Below are 15471 nucleotides of genomic sequence, written 5' to 3' on the forward strand. Positions count from 1 at the left end.
TAATGAGCTTCCAGGAAAACACAGGGCGACCTCAGTTGACAAAGTTCCCAGGCGACCTCCCAAGCGGGTGAAATGATTGGCATTTTATTATCTTATTAATATTTGCACTCCTCTGTAGAATCTAAACCTTTTCTAATACACATAATTTTATAACCAGGAAAAATTGCTTATAATCCAAAGATAAAAGCAGAAAGCAGATGTTGTCAGAGCTTCCTCGGATCACAGAGTCCGCAGGTGCGGGGAATGACAGCAGGGCTGGGCTACTACCCTGCCTCCATCTCCCCCACCCCCTCCCATCCCCAAGCCACTTGTCAGGCAACATCAAAACCTCAGTTTCCCCATTGTCAGATGGGAATGACATTTGACAGCCTGGGCAAACTGGACGAGAGAGATGGGCTGTACAAGAGAGATGCCATGATGATAAGACCTGTGTCCCAGGGCCAAGGAGACTCGGTCCCGGAATGGACGTGGGAGAGCTTTCCGAGAGTGCAGTGCTGCCCACCTGGGAGAAGAAGGGGGCACTTCTCAGGGCTGCTCTGTTCAAGAGAGACATTCCAGGAATGGGAAACAAGACACAACCGTCTTAATCTCCGACGAACCACAAAACCATCTGTTAAGCTAGAGTGTGAGTGCCATCGATGTACAGAGCACTGCGGGGGAGTGCTCCCATTCCTGCCCTCTGCCTGCAGAGGGAGGCTCACTGTGCAGCTGCCTCTTTGAGCATCTGTCTGCCCAGGAAACACCGGCCCAAAGGGCCAAGTGGCAGAGGGTGGGAGTAGAATCCAGAGGCCCTTTCTCGGGCTCCCCCTGCCCCCCGCATCTCCGCCTGAGTACCAATAGCAAGGTCCCACGTCCCTGCAGGGAAAGGAGCTGCCCTGAGGGTGGACGTGACTGAAGTGACAATGACAGGGGCTTCAGGGAACCAGGGGCATCCAGGAGGCTGTGTCTGCTCCAAGCACGCCACACCCCTCACCCTCTCCCCATAGGTGAGATGGACCCCAAGCTCTCTCTGTTTCCAGGGTGTGTGGAACCCTCCAGGACCAGCCCAGCCTCTGCAGCTGGGGGCCAGACCAGGAGTGTCAAAGGTGTCCTAGACATTTGGGGCAGGGGAGTGATACACTGGTGGTTCCCCTGGTGGCTTAGTTGTAAAGAATCTGCCTGCAATGCAGGAGACCAGAATTCGATCCCTGGTTCGGGAAGATCCCCTGGAGGAGGAAATGGCAACCCACTCCAGTATTCTTGCCTGGAGCATCACCATGGACAGAGGAGCCGGGCAGGCTACAGTCCATGGGGTCGCAAAGTGCCAGACACAATTTTGCGACTAAACCACTACCATTAACACATTATGTTCACTGTGGCCAAAACTCCAGCCTTTGGAAGAAATAGCCAAGCCCAAACTCTAGTCCAGCCTCCACCTTTGGTCCCCACTTCCACTTGGGGTTATCTGAACACCCTCTACTCTTGCTTTTGGGGCTTCACACAAACATAACTACCTTTGAAGAAAACCTGGACATCTAGGATGAGATCTAGAAAACGCAAACAGTGCAATCTCTGGCTTTGGAGTCCAGGAGCGCCCGCAGCACACACATCACACCCACTGACACAACTGTGCTCAAATGCCTGTGTTGATCCCGTAACTTCAACTCCCGGGGCCTGCCTTCCTTGCCCGCATGCAAACACAGAAGACGGCAAGCATTCCCTGCACAGGGCCTGGTGAGCAGGAGTCCTCAAATAACTCTCTGTCTTGAGGATTAAAGCAGTCACTATACTCTCCATCCAAGGCAAAGAAAAATGCCTTGACTTCTCAGGTCAGTTCTAAACCCTCTTCCATAAATGCAGCCTCCATCCCAGGAGCCCCTGGGGAGCAGCTGGTCCCATCAGCTGCTTTGGAAAAATGCGGACGCACCAATCCTTTACGAGACCAACAGGGCCCACCTGCACTCCTCAGCCAGGCGGGGGGTGGGGGGTTTGCATGTGGCCATGCCCTGGCCCTTACCCACGACCAAGGTGAGTCCGGGCGGCTCTTTGCCTGTGGGGGCTCCCAGGTGGGGTCACAGGCGTGGTCCTGCTCCTCCATGGCTGGGCTCGGGGGGACTCCACTGGCCTCCCCACCTAACACCCAGAGAACGGTGTCTGCGGAGGCTAATTTCAGGAGCTGGGAGGCTGGCCCAGCGACACTGAGCCCAGAGCAAGCAGCTTCTCTTTCCACCCAGGAGCCCAGCCAAGTCACAAGGCTCAGCAAAAGAGCAGAGTGTTGAATTGCAAATCCTCTCCCACCTGGGGCTGGCTAACAAAACAACACCCGGACACCTCCCAGTGCCTGAAGGATGCAAAGGTCTCCAGCAGACGCTAGTTTCTCTGGACTCTGTGAGACTGACACCCAGCCACAGGGCGTGATCTGCTGGGTACTCTTGCCTCACCACTACCTTCCCCAAGGTCACAAACCCACAAGTGCTGCCTCCAGAGGTGATCTGTGGGGAGGAGGTGTTGGGGGAGGCAGCACCTCACATGCTGGGTGCAGGGAACCTTGCAAAAGAGGATGTGTGGGTCCTGTAGTCCATTCACCTTCTCCTCTACCACTGTCGTGTCATGCGAAAGTCTTAGTTGCTCAGTCGTGTCTGACTCTTTGAGATCCCCTGGACGGTAGCCCACCAGGCTTCTCTGTCCATGGCATGCTCCAGGCAAGAATACTGGAGTGGGTAGCCATGCCCACCTCCAGGGGATCTTCCCAACCCAGGGATCAAACCCGGGTCTCCTGCAGTGCAGGCAGATTCTTTACCATCTGAGCCACCAGGGAAGCCCCTGGTTTCCCACAGAAGCGACGAGGAATCCTTTCTCTCCATGCACGGGCAGCCTTTGGGGAGTCAGGAAGGCTGGGGTCAGCGGCCCCCCTTCCCCAGGGGGCCACGGGCGTCACCTCCATCACACTCAGCAGCATCATCATGACGACTCTCTGGACCTGAGTGCTGCTTGCACACCAGGAAGCCAGGGAAGGGAGAAAATAACACTTTCAGGTACACCACCAGGCGGTCACCTGCTCTCCGGTACACGCTCTGCACGGGAGCCCTATGAGGTTACGGAAGTGAAAGAGGAGCTTGAAGAACTGGTCTTGGGTCTCAAAGCGGGAAGTTTCTAAGCAGGGTCGGGTTGACCCCAAACACGGTGCTTGAAACGTGGTTCTGATCCTGCCAGGAGCTGCGGGTTTGTGCTGATGGAGCTGGGCTCCGCGGGGCACAGGTGTGCAGGCCCGCAGCTGGGTGTGGGGAGGCAGTTTCTGGGGAAGACGGGGATGGGGAGGAAGCACAGGGTGAACTGCAGGCCTGGATGAGAGGCTCCCATCTTGTTTGACAAGGACTGAAGGAGACAACCTCCCTGACGCCTAGCACAGAGGGACCCTCTGGCCCCAAATTCCCTACAGCCTGTGATGCTAAGACTGCCCACCTCCAAACGCCTCTCAGCTCTACTCCGTGGGTGCAGAAGCATCGACCCTGGTCCCTACCTCCTCCCCAGCCAGACCTTCTGCCTTTCCACTAGCTTCACTCCTCTTCCTCCTGCTCTCTGGAGGGGATCCTGACCCGGAATCCATCCAGGTATGTGCCGGGGGTGGCATGGGCAGATATCAGAAAGATGCCAGGCATGTCCTAACGAACGTGATGGGTTATAATGACCTCCCTTGACAGGTTGGAGGTCAACGGCTACCCCAGTTCTGCTGCATCTGGTAAGCCACAGGATGGTTCTGAACCCCAGGCTTCCACATGCCCAGGTCACCACGATCCTGGCCAAACACTGCGCAGCTGGCCTCCTCCCCCTGGAGAAGAGCAGAGAGGGTGGAGTGGCCCCCAGCCCACTCCCTGGAACGGCTCCCACAGACTGAAGTTCCGTGAATGTCCTCAACGGAAGGGTGAAAGTAACACTTTCAGACACTTCTACCGAGTTGGGTGCCCACTACTTTTACTATTTTTAATTTTTGCTGTCAAGATATTTTGAGAACCTCATGACCAATCAGTGATAAGACTGTGAGTCATTATACCAGGTCATGGGGAGCGCTTAGCTGGCTGTGTGATAGATGCAGAGAGCCACACGGGAGCTGTGAACACAGCACACCAGTCCTCCTGCACCCATCCCCAGGGCCAGCCACGTGGAGCCTCAGCGTGAACAAGAGGGGGCGTGCCTGGTCTTCCAGGTTCCGAGCCCAGGCGGGTTTCACACCCCTGCTCGTGGGGAGGTCAGGCTGACGGGTGTCCTGCTGCTATGTCAGGCCGATGACAGCCAGCACTGGCTGGGCTGGTGCACCTAGAAATAGGGACATGTGTGTTGATGGGGCTCCTGGAAGCAACATGTGACGACTGAGCTGCACCATCTGAGTCACACAGACCTGGGCTCTGGAGCTGAGTCGGCGCCTCGAAGCTGTTCTGACTCAGACCTTTAAGGACCTTTGTTTCCTTATCTGGGAAACACAGGGATAAAAATAGTCTCTCAGTCACAGGGCTGTTGTGGGGGCACTTGAGGCCATGAACAGAGAGTCCTTGACGAACGCCTGGTCTGTATCAGACCCTCAAAAAGCAGTCACGACTACTAATCCTTACAGTCACTCTGAGGTAGGCATGAATAGCTCCATTTTACAGACAAAGAAACGGAAGTTCTATTTTACTTTGGACTTCTGTTGGCCAAACTCTCCAACTTGTCCTCCACTGGAGCTTCTGAGGACTCCTGCGCTGACCCGTGGGACCCCAGGCAGGACCACGTTGAAGTCTGCCCTGAAACACTGCCCCCTACATGCCCCAGCCACAAGAATCCACAGGGCACCCCTATTCCCCAGGCTGCCAGGCCCTGGTTTGGGAGTCTCCTGTGAACTGCCCCCACCCCAGAGCACCTTGTCTGGTCCCATTTCTAAATCTTAGTTCATGCTGTGACCCACTTCCTGGAAGATCTTTCCAAATGTGTCCACTGACTGGGTCAGGCCACACCTCCTTCCCCCACGGAGCCTTCCCCGATTTCTCCACTCCATGAAGAGGCTTCCATTCTTAGGTCTTTGAGAAAAAGGATGGAATGTTGGACCTCAGCTGTGAAATGCAGGATATCAACCTCCAAATGGGTCAGTGTTCTAATCCCAGAACCTGCAAATATGTTACATCTCTGCCTCCCTCTCTGTCTCTCATAACACATACACACACAGTGACTCTGTTGTCCCCTCTTTCTCTGAGTCAGAAAACCCTACGATGACTCAATTCTGGAGTGATGGAAACAGGGAATTAACTGTCTTTTTCCAAGGTTCAAGTAGCAAGTAAAGTCTCTGGGTCACGTGCTGGCATCAGGACCAAAGGCGGCTTGGGGACGGAAGCTGTCTGAGTCTGCTCAAGCTGTCAGAACAGTACACTGGGGAATGTGGGGCTTAAATAGCAGAAGTTTACGTTCACACAGTCCTGGAGGCTGGAAGTCCAAGATCAAGGTGCCAACAGATTTGGTTCCTGGTGTGAGCTCTCTTCCTGGCTTGCAGACTGACCGTCTCCTCCTCACTGTGTCCTCGTGTGGCAGAAAGAAAGAGACAGAGAGAGGTGGGGTGCTCTCTGACATCTCCTCTAAGGTGTGCGTTAATCGCTCAGTCATGTCCAACTCTTCTCGACCCCATGGACTGTAGCCCACCAGGCTTCTCTGTCCATGGGATTCTCCAGGCAAGAATACTGAAGTGGGTTGCCATTTCTTTCTCCAGGGTATCTTCCTGACCTAGGGATCAAATCCAGATCTCCTGCTTTATCATCTGAGCCACCAGGGAAGTCCTTACATGGATACTTATCATCTATGATCTCCTTTAACTCTAATTATCTCCTTACTCCAGATGCAGTCACACTAGGGGTTAAGTCTTCAACCACTGGGGAGGGGAACACAGTTCAGTCCATGGCAGAAGCCCTTTTGATGGGACCCTACATGCAACAGGCAAGAAAGTTAGGAATCTAGGTACACAAAGCAAACAGAACACCCAGATTCTTAGACCCAGAGACTCCTTGCCTGGCCAGAAAGCCTTGTCAATAATTCACACCACTGCCCAGACAGCCCAGAACAATGTAGCATCCTGCCTCTGGCATCTCTGGACTCATAATCCTTCCCTTCCATAACTGCCACCCCCAGCAGCACCCTCCAGTACTGGGTAGTTCTGAATTATTTGCTGCACAATTAGAAATTGAGAAATTTAGCTTGGTCTGTGACTCAATGGGCTTCCCTGGTAGCTCAATTGGTAAAGAATCCTTCCACAATGCATGAGACCCCAGTTTGATTCCTGGGTCGGGAAGATCCACTGGAGAAGGGACAGACTACCCACTCCAGTATTCTTGGGATTTCCTGGTGGCTCAGCTGGTTAAGAATCTGCTTGCAATGTGGGGCACCTGGGTTCAATCCCTGAGTTGGGAAGATCCCTTGGAGAAGGGAATAGCTACCCACTCCAGTATTCTGGCCTGGAGAATTCCATGGACGGTGTAGTCCATGGGGTCACAAACAGTCTGACACGACTGAGCGATTTTCACTTCGTGACTCAATAGGGAAGCCCAGATTTTTATTCTAACATAGACAGTGGAGGATATCAAGGATCAGAGTCTTCCAATATAGGCTGAAAGCAATCTTAAAACAAGTAATGCTTTTATTCAGAAGAAAAATTAAGTTCTTGTAGGTATTGAAGAAGCAAGCGCTAGGCCCAGAGCATCCACACACGGATATGTTCTCAGAGTTTCAGCTTAGAGGCACCAGGTATGGGATTTACAACCAGAGGGCATATCAGTCATTCTCCTCTAGTCCCCTGGGTGAAGATAGAAATCCTGACCCCTCTGCACACATCTGTAGGGAGAGCCCACTGGATGTATCATTGGTGCTGAGTCTTCCTCACTCCCTTATTACCTGCATCTTACCTTCCTGCACACCGCAACTAGAGAGTAGCCCCCCCAGTCACCACAACCAGAGAAAGCCCTGGTACAACAACAGTGCAGCCAAAAAAACTGAAATAAGTAAATTAAGTTCTGGTGTTCTAGATGGGTTTAGGAAAAAGACCCATGGAAGGCTTTAAAACATGTGCAATATTTCTTTTCACTTTCTCACACTGCTCCATGAGCATGACATCCTCAAAGGATGGAGAAAGCAGATATCAAGATATCATGTGGGGGCATCTGACAGTGACAGAGGACTTCCTTGAGGACATTACCGTGGCACTGAAATAGCCTTTAGCAAGAAGATGAAAGAGCCTTTTCCCAAGAATAACAGCTGCAAAATGTTGCATGCGTGCTCATTCGTGTCTGATTCTTTATGACCCCGTGTGCACCATCCACCAGGCTCCTCTACCCATGGCATTTTCCAGGCAAAAATCCTGGAGAGGGTTGCCATTTCCTCCTCCAGGGGATCTTCCCAACCCAGGGATTGAACCTGTGTCTTCTGCATTGCAGGTGGATTCTTTACCACTGAGCTACCTGGGAAATGCTGACATGTGGGCAAATTCTTGATCAGTTGTCCTGGGACCGTACACACAGGCAGCGGCAGAGCACATGGTACATGTGGGATGCCTGTTATGCTACAGGTAAAGAGTTGCACACAGATTCACCCACTCAATCTTCACGGAAAGTCTGCAGTGTAGATTATATTTTTTAAATGCAGAAATGGGTTGAGAGAGGACAAAAAATAACTTGCCCAAGGTCACACAGCTAGTAAATGGAGGCATCCGGCCCAACTCACCGTCTCTTGGGTCCCCCCAAAATGAGCCCACTCTCCATCCAGCACTTGTCTCCCCCGCCGGGAACTGAACTGGGAAACGTGAGCACAGCTCACAGGCTTACCCTCGCGGTCCTACGCCGGCTCCGGGGCACCCTTCGCGGGGCGTGTCCTCCCATTCTGGAGGTTCCCAGAGAGGAGGGGAGGCGCTGGCCAACGGGGCACCTCGCCCAGTCTCCGGGCAGGGAGAGGGAGGGAGCGCAGTCTCGGGAACGCGATGGAGACTGGCAGCCCGCGGGCCCCGGGACCCAGCCCCGGGCCCGCACTGAGCCTGGACGCGCGGCTGGGCGTGGACACGCGCCTCTGGGCCAAGGTGCTGTTCACCGCGCTCTACTCGCTCATCTTCGCCCTGGGCACTGCGGGCAATGCGCTGTCCGTGCACGTGGTGCTGAAGGCGCGGGCCGGGCCCCCGGGGCGCCTGCGCTGCCACGTGCTCAGCCTGGCGCTCTCCGCCCTGCTGCTGCTGCTGGTCGGCATGCCAATGGATCTCTACAACTTTGTGTGGTTCCACTACCCTTGGGTCTTCGGAGACCTGGGCTGCCGCGCCTACTATTTCGTGCGCGAGCTGTGCGCCTACGCCACGGTGCTCAGCGTGGCCAGCCTGAGCGCCGAGCGCTGCCTGGCCGTGTGCCAGCCCCTGCGCGCCCGAAGCCTGCTGACACCGCGCAAGACCCGCCGCCTGCTGTCAGTTGTCTGGGCCGCCTCGCTCGGCCTGGCCCTGCCCATGGCCGTCATCATGGGGCAGAAGCACGAGCTGGAGACGGCGGGCGGGGAGCCGGAGCCCGCCTCGCGCGTGTGCACCGTGCTGGTGAGCCACACCACCCTGCAGGTCTTCGTCCAGGTAAGCGGGAGGAGGGACCCCACCGCCTGTGTTTTCATCTCTCACGCTAGAGAGCAGTCAGAAAGTTGGGTCTCACTGCCCGATTTAACAAAGGATTTGGGGAGAGACTTGGCCAAAGTGAAACGCTAAGAGAAGTCCAAACAAGAATGAAATAATGCCATTTTGTGGCCATACGGATGGACTTAGAGATTATCATACTGAGAGAAGTCAGAGAAAGACAAATATTACACAATATCGTTTATATGTGGAATCTAAAGCATAACATAAATGACTAAATGCAGAACAGAAACAGACCCTCAGACCTAGAAAATAAATATACGGTTATCAAAGGGGAAAGGGAGGGAGAGACCGGGGATAAATTGGGACTATGGGATTAACAGATTAAAAAGTACTATATATAAAATAGGCAAGCAACTAAGATTTGCTTGTATAGCACAGGGAATTATTATATTCAATATCTTGGAATAACCTATATGGAAAATAATCTGAAAAATATATGTATAAATGTATAACTGAATCATTTTGCTATATACCTGAAACTAACAGTATTGTAAATCAACTATACCTCAATAAAAAAAAAATAAAGAGAATTACAGATTCGAACTCAAGATTGACTCTGAAGTCTTCCTAGTCTTGAAGGAGTGGTGAGCAAATGTGTTTGGGTATAAGAATTACCTGGAGAGCAAGTAAAAAAATGTAGATTTCATGACCCACCCAGTTTTCTGCTTTTCTACTATCACCCAAACTAGTGATCTTTAGCCCCGTGACAAGAACAACTAGTTTATTGGGTCAGTGTACAGATAGAAAAAGTGGCTTAAACATTCAGTGTTAATGAAGGATTTCAAAAGAAATATCAACCGCTGTCTTAATAGAAATATGGCAAACTGTGGAAATAGGAATAAAAATGCAATAGGAAAGCATTCCACTTGCTTTCAAAATTGCAAAGAGTTGAACACAACTGAGCGGCTTAGCATGCACACACCAGAAATATAAGTACCCAGTCAATCAGGGTTGATAATGAACCAACCTCATCTTGTATTTTTCAATCATGCCTGGAGTCCTCTCCTCTGCTCCAGCACCTTGCCAATGCTACCCCATCTTTCCGCTCCTCTGGGGGACACCCAATTTGGGGATCCCAGGTCTCCCTCTATGTTGGTTCAGAAACTTATTTTGATGGAACATATGCTCTTGTAACCTCCTGAGACCTGAGAAAAGGTCCACAGAAGGTAAAAACACTTTTTGAGAATTTACATGTCTGAAAATACTTCTTTTATCCTCTCACTGTATGGCTGGGCAGAACATTACAAGATGGAAACTATTTTTCCTCATAAATTGTAAAGCATCAATCTATTATTTTCTAGCTTCCTCATTGCTTTGAGTGAGTCTAAGGCCAGGTGGTGATGGACAGGGAGGCCTGGCGTGCTGCAGTCCATGGGGTCGCAAAGAGTCGGACACAACTTCAGTTCACTGAAGGCCATTCTGGTTCCCCTCCTTTGTATGTGCCCTGTTTTATCCCTTTGGGAGCTTTGGAGACCTACCACTTATCTCCAGGTGCTAAATGTCATAAGATGGTGCCATGATATGGGTTTATTTTCATCCAATGTTCTGAGCACCCACACGCCTTCCAGTCTAGTTCACATCCCTCAATTTTGGGAAAACTTTTTTAAAATATAGTTTTATTGACTTATGGCTGGGCTGCCTCTTCACTGATGCATGGGCTATTCTCTAGTTGTGGCAAGCAGGGGCTCCTCCCTAATAGCTGTATGTGGGCTTCTCATGGTCGTGGCTTCTCTCGTTGCAGAGCGACGGCTCTAGGGAGCGTGGCTTCAGTAGCTGCTGCACGTGGGCCCAGTAGTTGTGGCTCCTGGGCTTAGAGCAGAGACTCAATAGTTGTGGTGCATTGGCTTAATCGCTGTGTGGCATGTGAGATCCTGCCAGATCAAACCTGTGTCTCCTACACTGGCAGGTGGATTCTTTTATTTTTAATTAAATAATTAATTTATTTTAATTGGAGACTGATTACTTTTTAATATTGTAGTGGTTTTTGCCATACATTGACATGAATCAGCCATGAGTGTACATGCGTTCCCCATCCTGAACCCCCCTCCCACCTCCCTCCCCACCCCATCCCTCTGGGTCATCCCAGTGCACCAGCCCTGGGCACCCTTTCTCATGCATTGAACCTGGACTGGCTATCTATTCTACACATGATAATATACATGTTTCAATGCTATTCTCTCAAATCATCCCACCCTCACGTTCTCCCACAGAGTCCAAAACTCTGTTCTTTACATCTGTGTCTCTTTTGCTGTCTAGCATATAGGGTCATATTATCATCTTTCTAAACTCCATATATATGCGTTAATATACTGTATTGATGTTTTTCTTTCTGACTTACTTCACTTTGTATAATAGGCTCCAGTTTCATCCACCTCATTTAGAACTGATTCAAATGTATTCTTTTTCATAGCTGAGTAATATTCCATTGTGTATATGTACCACAGCTTTCTTATCCATCCGTCTGGCAGGTGGATTCTTTACCAATAAGCCACTAAGGAAGCCCTGGGAAAACTTTCTTAAATGCGTTTTTTTTTCCTACATTATAATTTCCTCCACTATTTTATCTATTTTTCTTTCCAGATGGCTATTATTTAGATAGTGAGCATCCTAAATGCCCCCTGTTTTCTTATCTTTTCTATTTTCACTGCTCTCTCCTTACTTTCTGAGAATTTTCTCAGCATCTGTAAATCTGCCGTCACCCCCACCCCCAGCCCCGCTCCTGTTGCTGCAGATTCCTGGACCCTCGGGCACACCTGGGGACCAGCGGTCACCGAGCCTTGGAGCTACCACCGTAACCCTCGGAATCACCTTTTCCAGGTGAATGTGTTGGTGTCCTTCGTGCTCCCTTTGGCATTAACTGCTTTCCTGAACGGAGTCACCGTGAGCCACCTGGCGGCCCTCTGCTCCCAGGTGCCATCCCCTCCCGCCGCAGGCAGTTCTGCCCCCAGCCGCCTGGAGCTAATGAGCAAGGAGAGGAAGACACTGCCCCTGGGGGACCAGGCCGCCCTGGTGAGACGCAAGGACTCCCGCCGGATCCGTGGCCTCCGGTGCAGCATCCAAGTTCTCAGTTAAGTTCCCGGTGATCCCGCCCGGAGTGGAAGGGCCAGACCAGGGCGGTCTCCACCAAACCCTGGCCACATAGCCTTGAGCTAGTTCCTGCCTCTGTCTAGGTCTCATTTTTCTCTATGCCCTGGGGAGTTATACAATCACCAACAGGCTTCTGTAAGGTACAGTAGTATAATTAAAAGAGGGAATGGGAATTGTGTACACAAACCGCCCCGTTAGCTCCAAGGGGTGGCACACAAAGACAAGCAGACGCCTGGCTGCTTTTCAGGGAGTCTGGTTGTTCGGATGGACATGAGGAACCGATGTATTTAAGGACCCGCAGGCCAGGCATTGTGGGCGCAGGCCAGCTAGGTCTCCAAATCCAGTTCCCCACTAACTATCCACTTTCTCTGATGCGATGTTGATCTGTGTTTTGCTTTTAAGTATCTGGGCAAACTTGGCTCTGTAAGGGCAACTTTAAAGGCACAGCAAAGCAGAGGTCTCTCCAAGCACCTGTGTGATCCAGGCACATGCAAAGGTCCAGAGGACAGAGGAAGGGACAGGGTCTCTGCTGCCATGTGTATGTCACAGTCTTATGCACAGGACTGAATACAAGAGCTAAGCGTGATGTGATCTGCCAGGCAGCAAAATCAGCACGTGAAGGGCCTGGGCTTCTTTCCATAGACAATGGGCCATCACTGAAAGAGCCGGGGTCCAGGAATGACAGGGGGACTTGCTCTTGAGATATACATGCTCGGCAGTCTTGCAGGACAGGCTGTTCAGTGCTTCTCAAGCTTCCGTGCATGTAAGAATGCTTGGGGAGAGTTGTCAGATGTGGACCCCTGGGCCCCCATCCAGAAATTCTGATGCGTCTGGTCTGGGTGTGCCTGACAGTCTACATTTCTAACAAACTCCCAGTTGAGGTAGATGTTACTGGTCCAGGGACCTCAGTGGATTAGAGAATGGGTTTGCCACCCAGGGAAGGAGGAGAAGGAGGGAAGGGAAGGAGGAGAAGTTTAGGTCAATAGGGCCAGTAAGGAGACTGCTGTCACAGTCCAGTGGAGGGAAGATGTGGTCCCCTGGGGATGGGCACAGTGGAGGTGGGGAGAAAGGGAGAGAGGAAAGATGCTAGGGAGTAACGTTTTAATAGACTGGATCTTGGGGGTATTGGAAAGAGAAGACTCTCTGGCTTAGGACTTGGGTGTCAGATGAACAGTGGTGCCATCAATCAACCAGAAAAAGGGGATATAGGAGGGGAGAGGCTTTGTAAGTCAGGACATTTGAGTTCTATTGTCTATGCAGTTGGGCTTCCCAGGTGGCGCTAGTGATAAAGAACCCTGTCAATGCAGGAGACACAGAGGCATGGGTCCAATCCCGGGGTGGGGAAGATTCCCTGGAGGAGGGCACAGCAACCCACTCTAGTGATCTTGCCTGGAGAATCCCATGGACAGAGGAACCTGGCGGGCCACAGTCCATTGGGTCGCAAAGAGTCGGACATGACTGGAGTGACTTAGCAGGCACACATGCACACACATCTATGCAGTTAGACAACCAAGGGGAAATATCCAGCCCCAAGTTGGGAGTATGTTCTAGTGGCCAGGAGGTTATAGATATTGTAGAAGTTTCTAGAACATGTCAGTGGACCAGTTAGGATTAAAGTGGACATTCACTCAGAGGACAGGGTAACAGCAGGTTTGGGGACAGATCCAGACAAGAGTGGGGCTTTCCTAATACCTCAGTTGGTAAAGAATCTGCCTGCAATGCGGGAGACCTGGGTTGGGAAGATCCCCTGGAGAAGAGAAAGGTTGCTCACTCCAGTATTCTGGCCTGGAGAATTCCATGAACTGTATAGTCCATGGGGTCGCAAAGAGTTGGACATGACTGAGCGACTTTCACCTTCACTTTCTTTCCAGACAAGAGTGTGCCAGATAACCTCAAAGTCTCCTGCCAACCCCTAGACTCCAGGAAGAAGCTCTCGGGAAATGCTGTTGTCACCTCAGGCAGCTTCTGCCCCCCAGAGTTGCATAACTGCTAATGTGTTCGCTGTCTGTCTGTCTCTCCCCACTTGTCCTGCAGGAGCCATTGTGGCCGTGTATATCGTCTGCTGGATGCCATACCACATCCGCAGGCTCATGTACTGCTACGTCCCTGACGAACGGTGGACTGAGTGAGTGAGGGGAGGAACCCCAGCTCATGGGGGCAGGGGTGTGGCGTGGGGCTAGGATTGCCTGCGCTCTCCAGGGAAACCCCTGGTTGCCAGCCTCTCCAGAACTTTGGTCTCCATTCTAGCTGGCCCTGCCCAGTCTGTTATCCCAAAAGTTTCCAGTTCAGGGTGGGGAACCAAGCATCATCTAGAAAACTCTCTGAACTGCTCAGGCTGTGTGAGTGGCAGTCAGGGCTTCAGGCCTCCTGACTCCAGGATGGAGAGCTGCCTGCAGGTAGGGAGCAGGGCGAAGGCCATGTTCTCACAAGGAGGGAGGGAGGGAGGAGGCCTCAGAGCTGGGATTCCACGAGCTAAGAGAGGCCCCTTAGAGATGAGACCGTGCGCACCCCTTTCATGACACAATGGGAGAAAATCCAAACTGAGAATCCCTTCTCTTCCTTTTGGAAATCACTGTACCCTGATAGTAAGCGGAAGTCAGACATCTGAGAGGAGAGAGATCCTATGTGGCCTCCAAGGAAATAGCTGTGTCAATAGATGACTCATTCTCGAGCTGCAATCTCCCCTACACACAGATACACAAGTACATGCACACACATGCACAAGCTCAGACATACACGTGCACATATATACGAGTGCACACTTATGCACGTATGCACACACACACAAGTGTATGCATACACACCAACATGCACACAGGTCCAGCCCTTGCCAAGGTGGCCAGGGGTGGGACTTCTCAGAATGCCTCTCTCTCCTTCATGAAGCCACACCTCCCTGACCTCACGCAGCAGCATGAGGTTCCCCACGTCTCGAGAGCCCAAACCATGGTCCCCGTCCATCAGCAGGTGTGCTTTTCACTCTGCGGGCGGCTGGGCCTGGCGGCTGGGAACAGGGACTCCGATGCTGGGTGGAGCATGACAGTCAAGGGCAGCTAGTGCTGATGGAACATTTCTTGAACTCACATTGTGCTTCGATAGCAGGAAGCAGGCCTTCCTGACCTGGCCCTGTGGAAGGGGAGACGTTCCCAACAGGAAGGGGAGGACCCGGCGGGCAGGCAGCAGGCCCTCTAACCGGCCTTCCGGGTTTCCCTTCCAGCAAGCTCTACGATTTCTATCACTACTTCTACATGGTGACCAACACGCTGTTCTACATCAGCTCGGCAGTGACCCCTGTCCTGTACAACGCAGTGTCCTCCTCCTTCAGAAAACTCTTCCTGGAGGCCCTGGGCTCCCTGTGTCGAGAGCACCACCCCATGGAGCCACTCCCCCCAGGGACCCCAGACCCCCGCCCGAGTGCATACAGCTTCCAGCTCTGGGGCTCCCCCAGGACCCCCAGCCTGGATGAAATTGAATAATGAGCAGAACAACCCTGACTGCCTAGCCCTCTAGTGCTCAGCAATTTCAACACTAATAACTCAAGCTGCGTGATCAGGCGGACCTAAAGGGAACCCAGCTCTGCCGCTGACCAGCAGTGTGCCTGCAGGCAAGTCACTTAGGCCTCTTAGCCTCAGTCTCCTCATCTGTATGAAGGAGCTTAATAATACCTGTCTTTTCCTGCTGTCTGACGACTATATGCTTAGTGCCTAAGCATAATAAAGAATATATTTTCGCTGCCATTA

The 15471-nt window shown here is 52.0% G+C and overlaps 2 protein-coding genes across 6 annotated transcripts in view; one reads left to right on the forward strand and one right to left on the reverse strand.

Moving 5' to 3' along the window:
- The window catches only part of LPIN1 (lipin 1), a 133096-nt gene extending 125209 nt beyond the window's left edge, over positions 1 to 7887 (reverse strand). The window contains exon 1 of one of the 5 annotated variants that reach the window (XM_070451544.1): positions 7812 to 7880. In XM_070451544.1, the coding sequence (XP_070307645.1) occupies positions 7812 to 7865 (54 nt within the window). In that variant the 5' untranslated portion in view covers positions 7866 to 7880. Of the gene's footprint in view, positions 1 to 7811 lie in introns of all 5 variants that reach the window. The other 4 variants (XM_070451534.1, XM_070451550.1, XM_070451538.1 and 1 more) reach the window with 4 other exon arrangements.
- Positions 7888 to 7894: 7 nt separating this feature from the next.
- On the forward strand, positions 7895 to 15471 carry NTSR2 (neurotensin receptor 2). The gene is given in 5 exon segments (XM_020883200.2): positions 7895 to 8587; positions 11465 to 11714; positions 13769 to 13859; positions 14949 to 15123; positions 15125 to 15471. Coding segments are annotated over 5 exon segments (1257 nt in total). The 5' UTR covers positions 7895 to 7963; the 3' UTR covers positions 15242 to 15471.

This window comes from Odocoileus virginianus, chromosome 2, assembly GCF_023699985.2.
Source record: "Odocoileus virginianus isolate 20LAN1187 ecotype Illinois chromosome 2, Ovbor_1.2, whole genome shotgun sequence".
In the NCBI taxonomy this organism is placed as follows: Eukaryota; Metazoa; Chordata; class Mammalia; order Artiodactyla; family Cervidae; genus Odocoileus; species Odocoileus virginianus.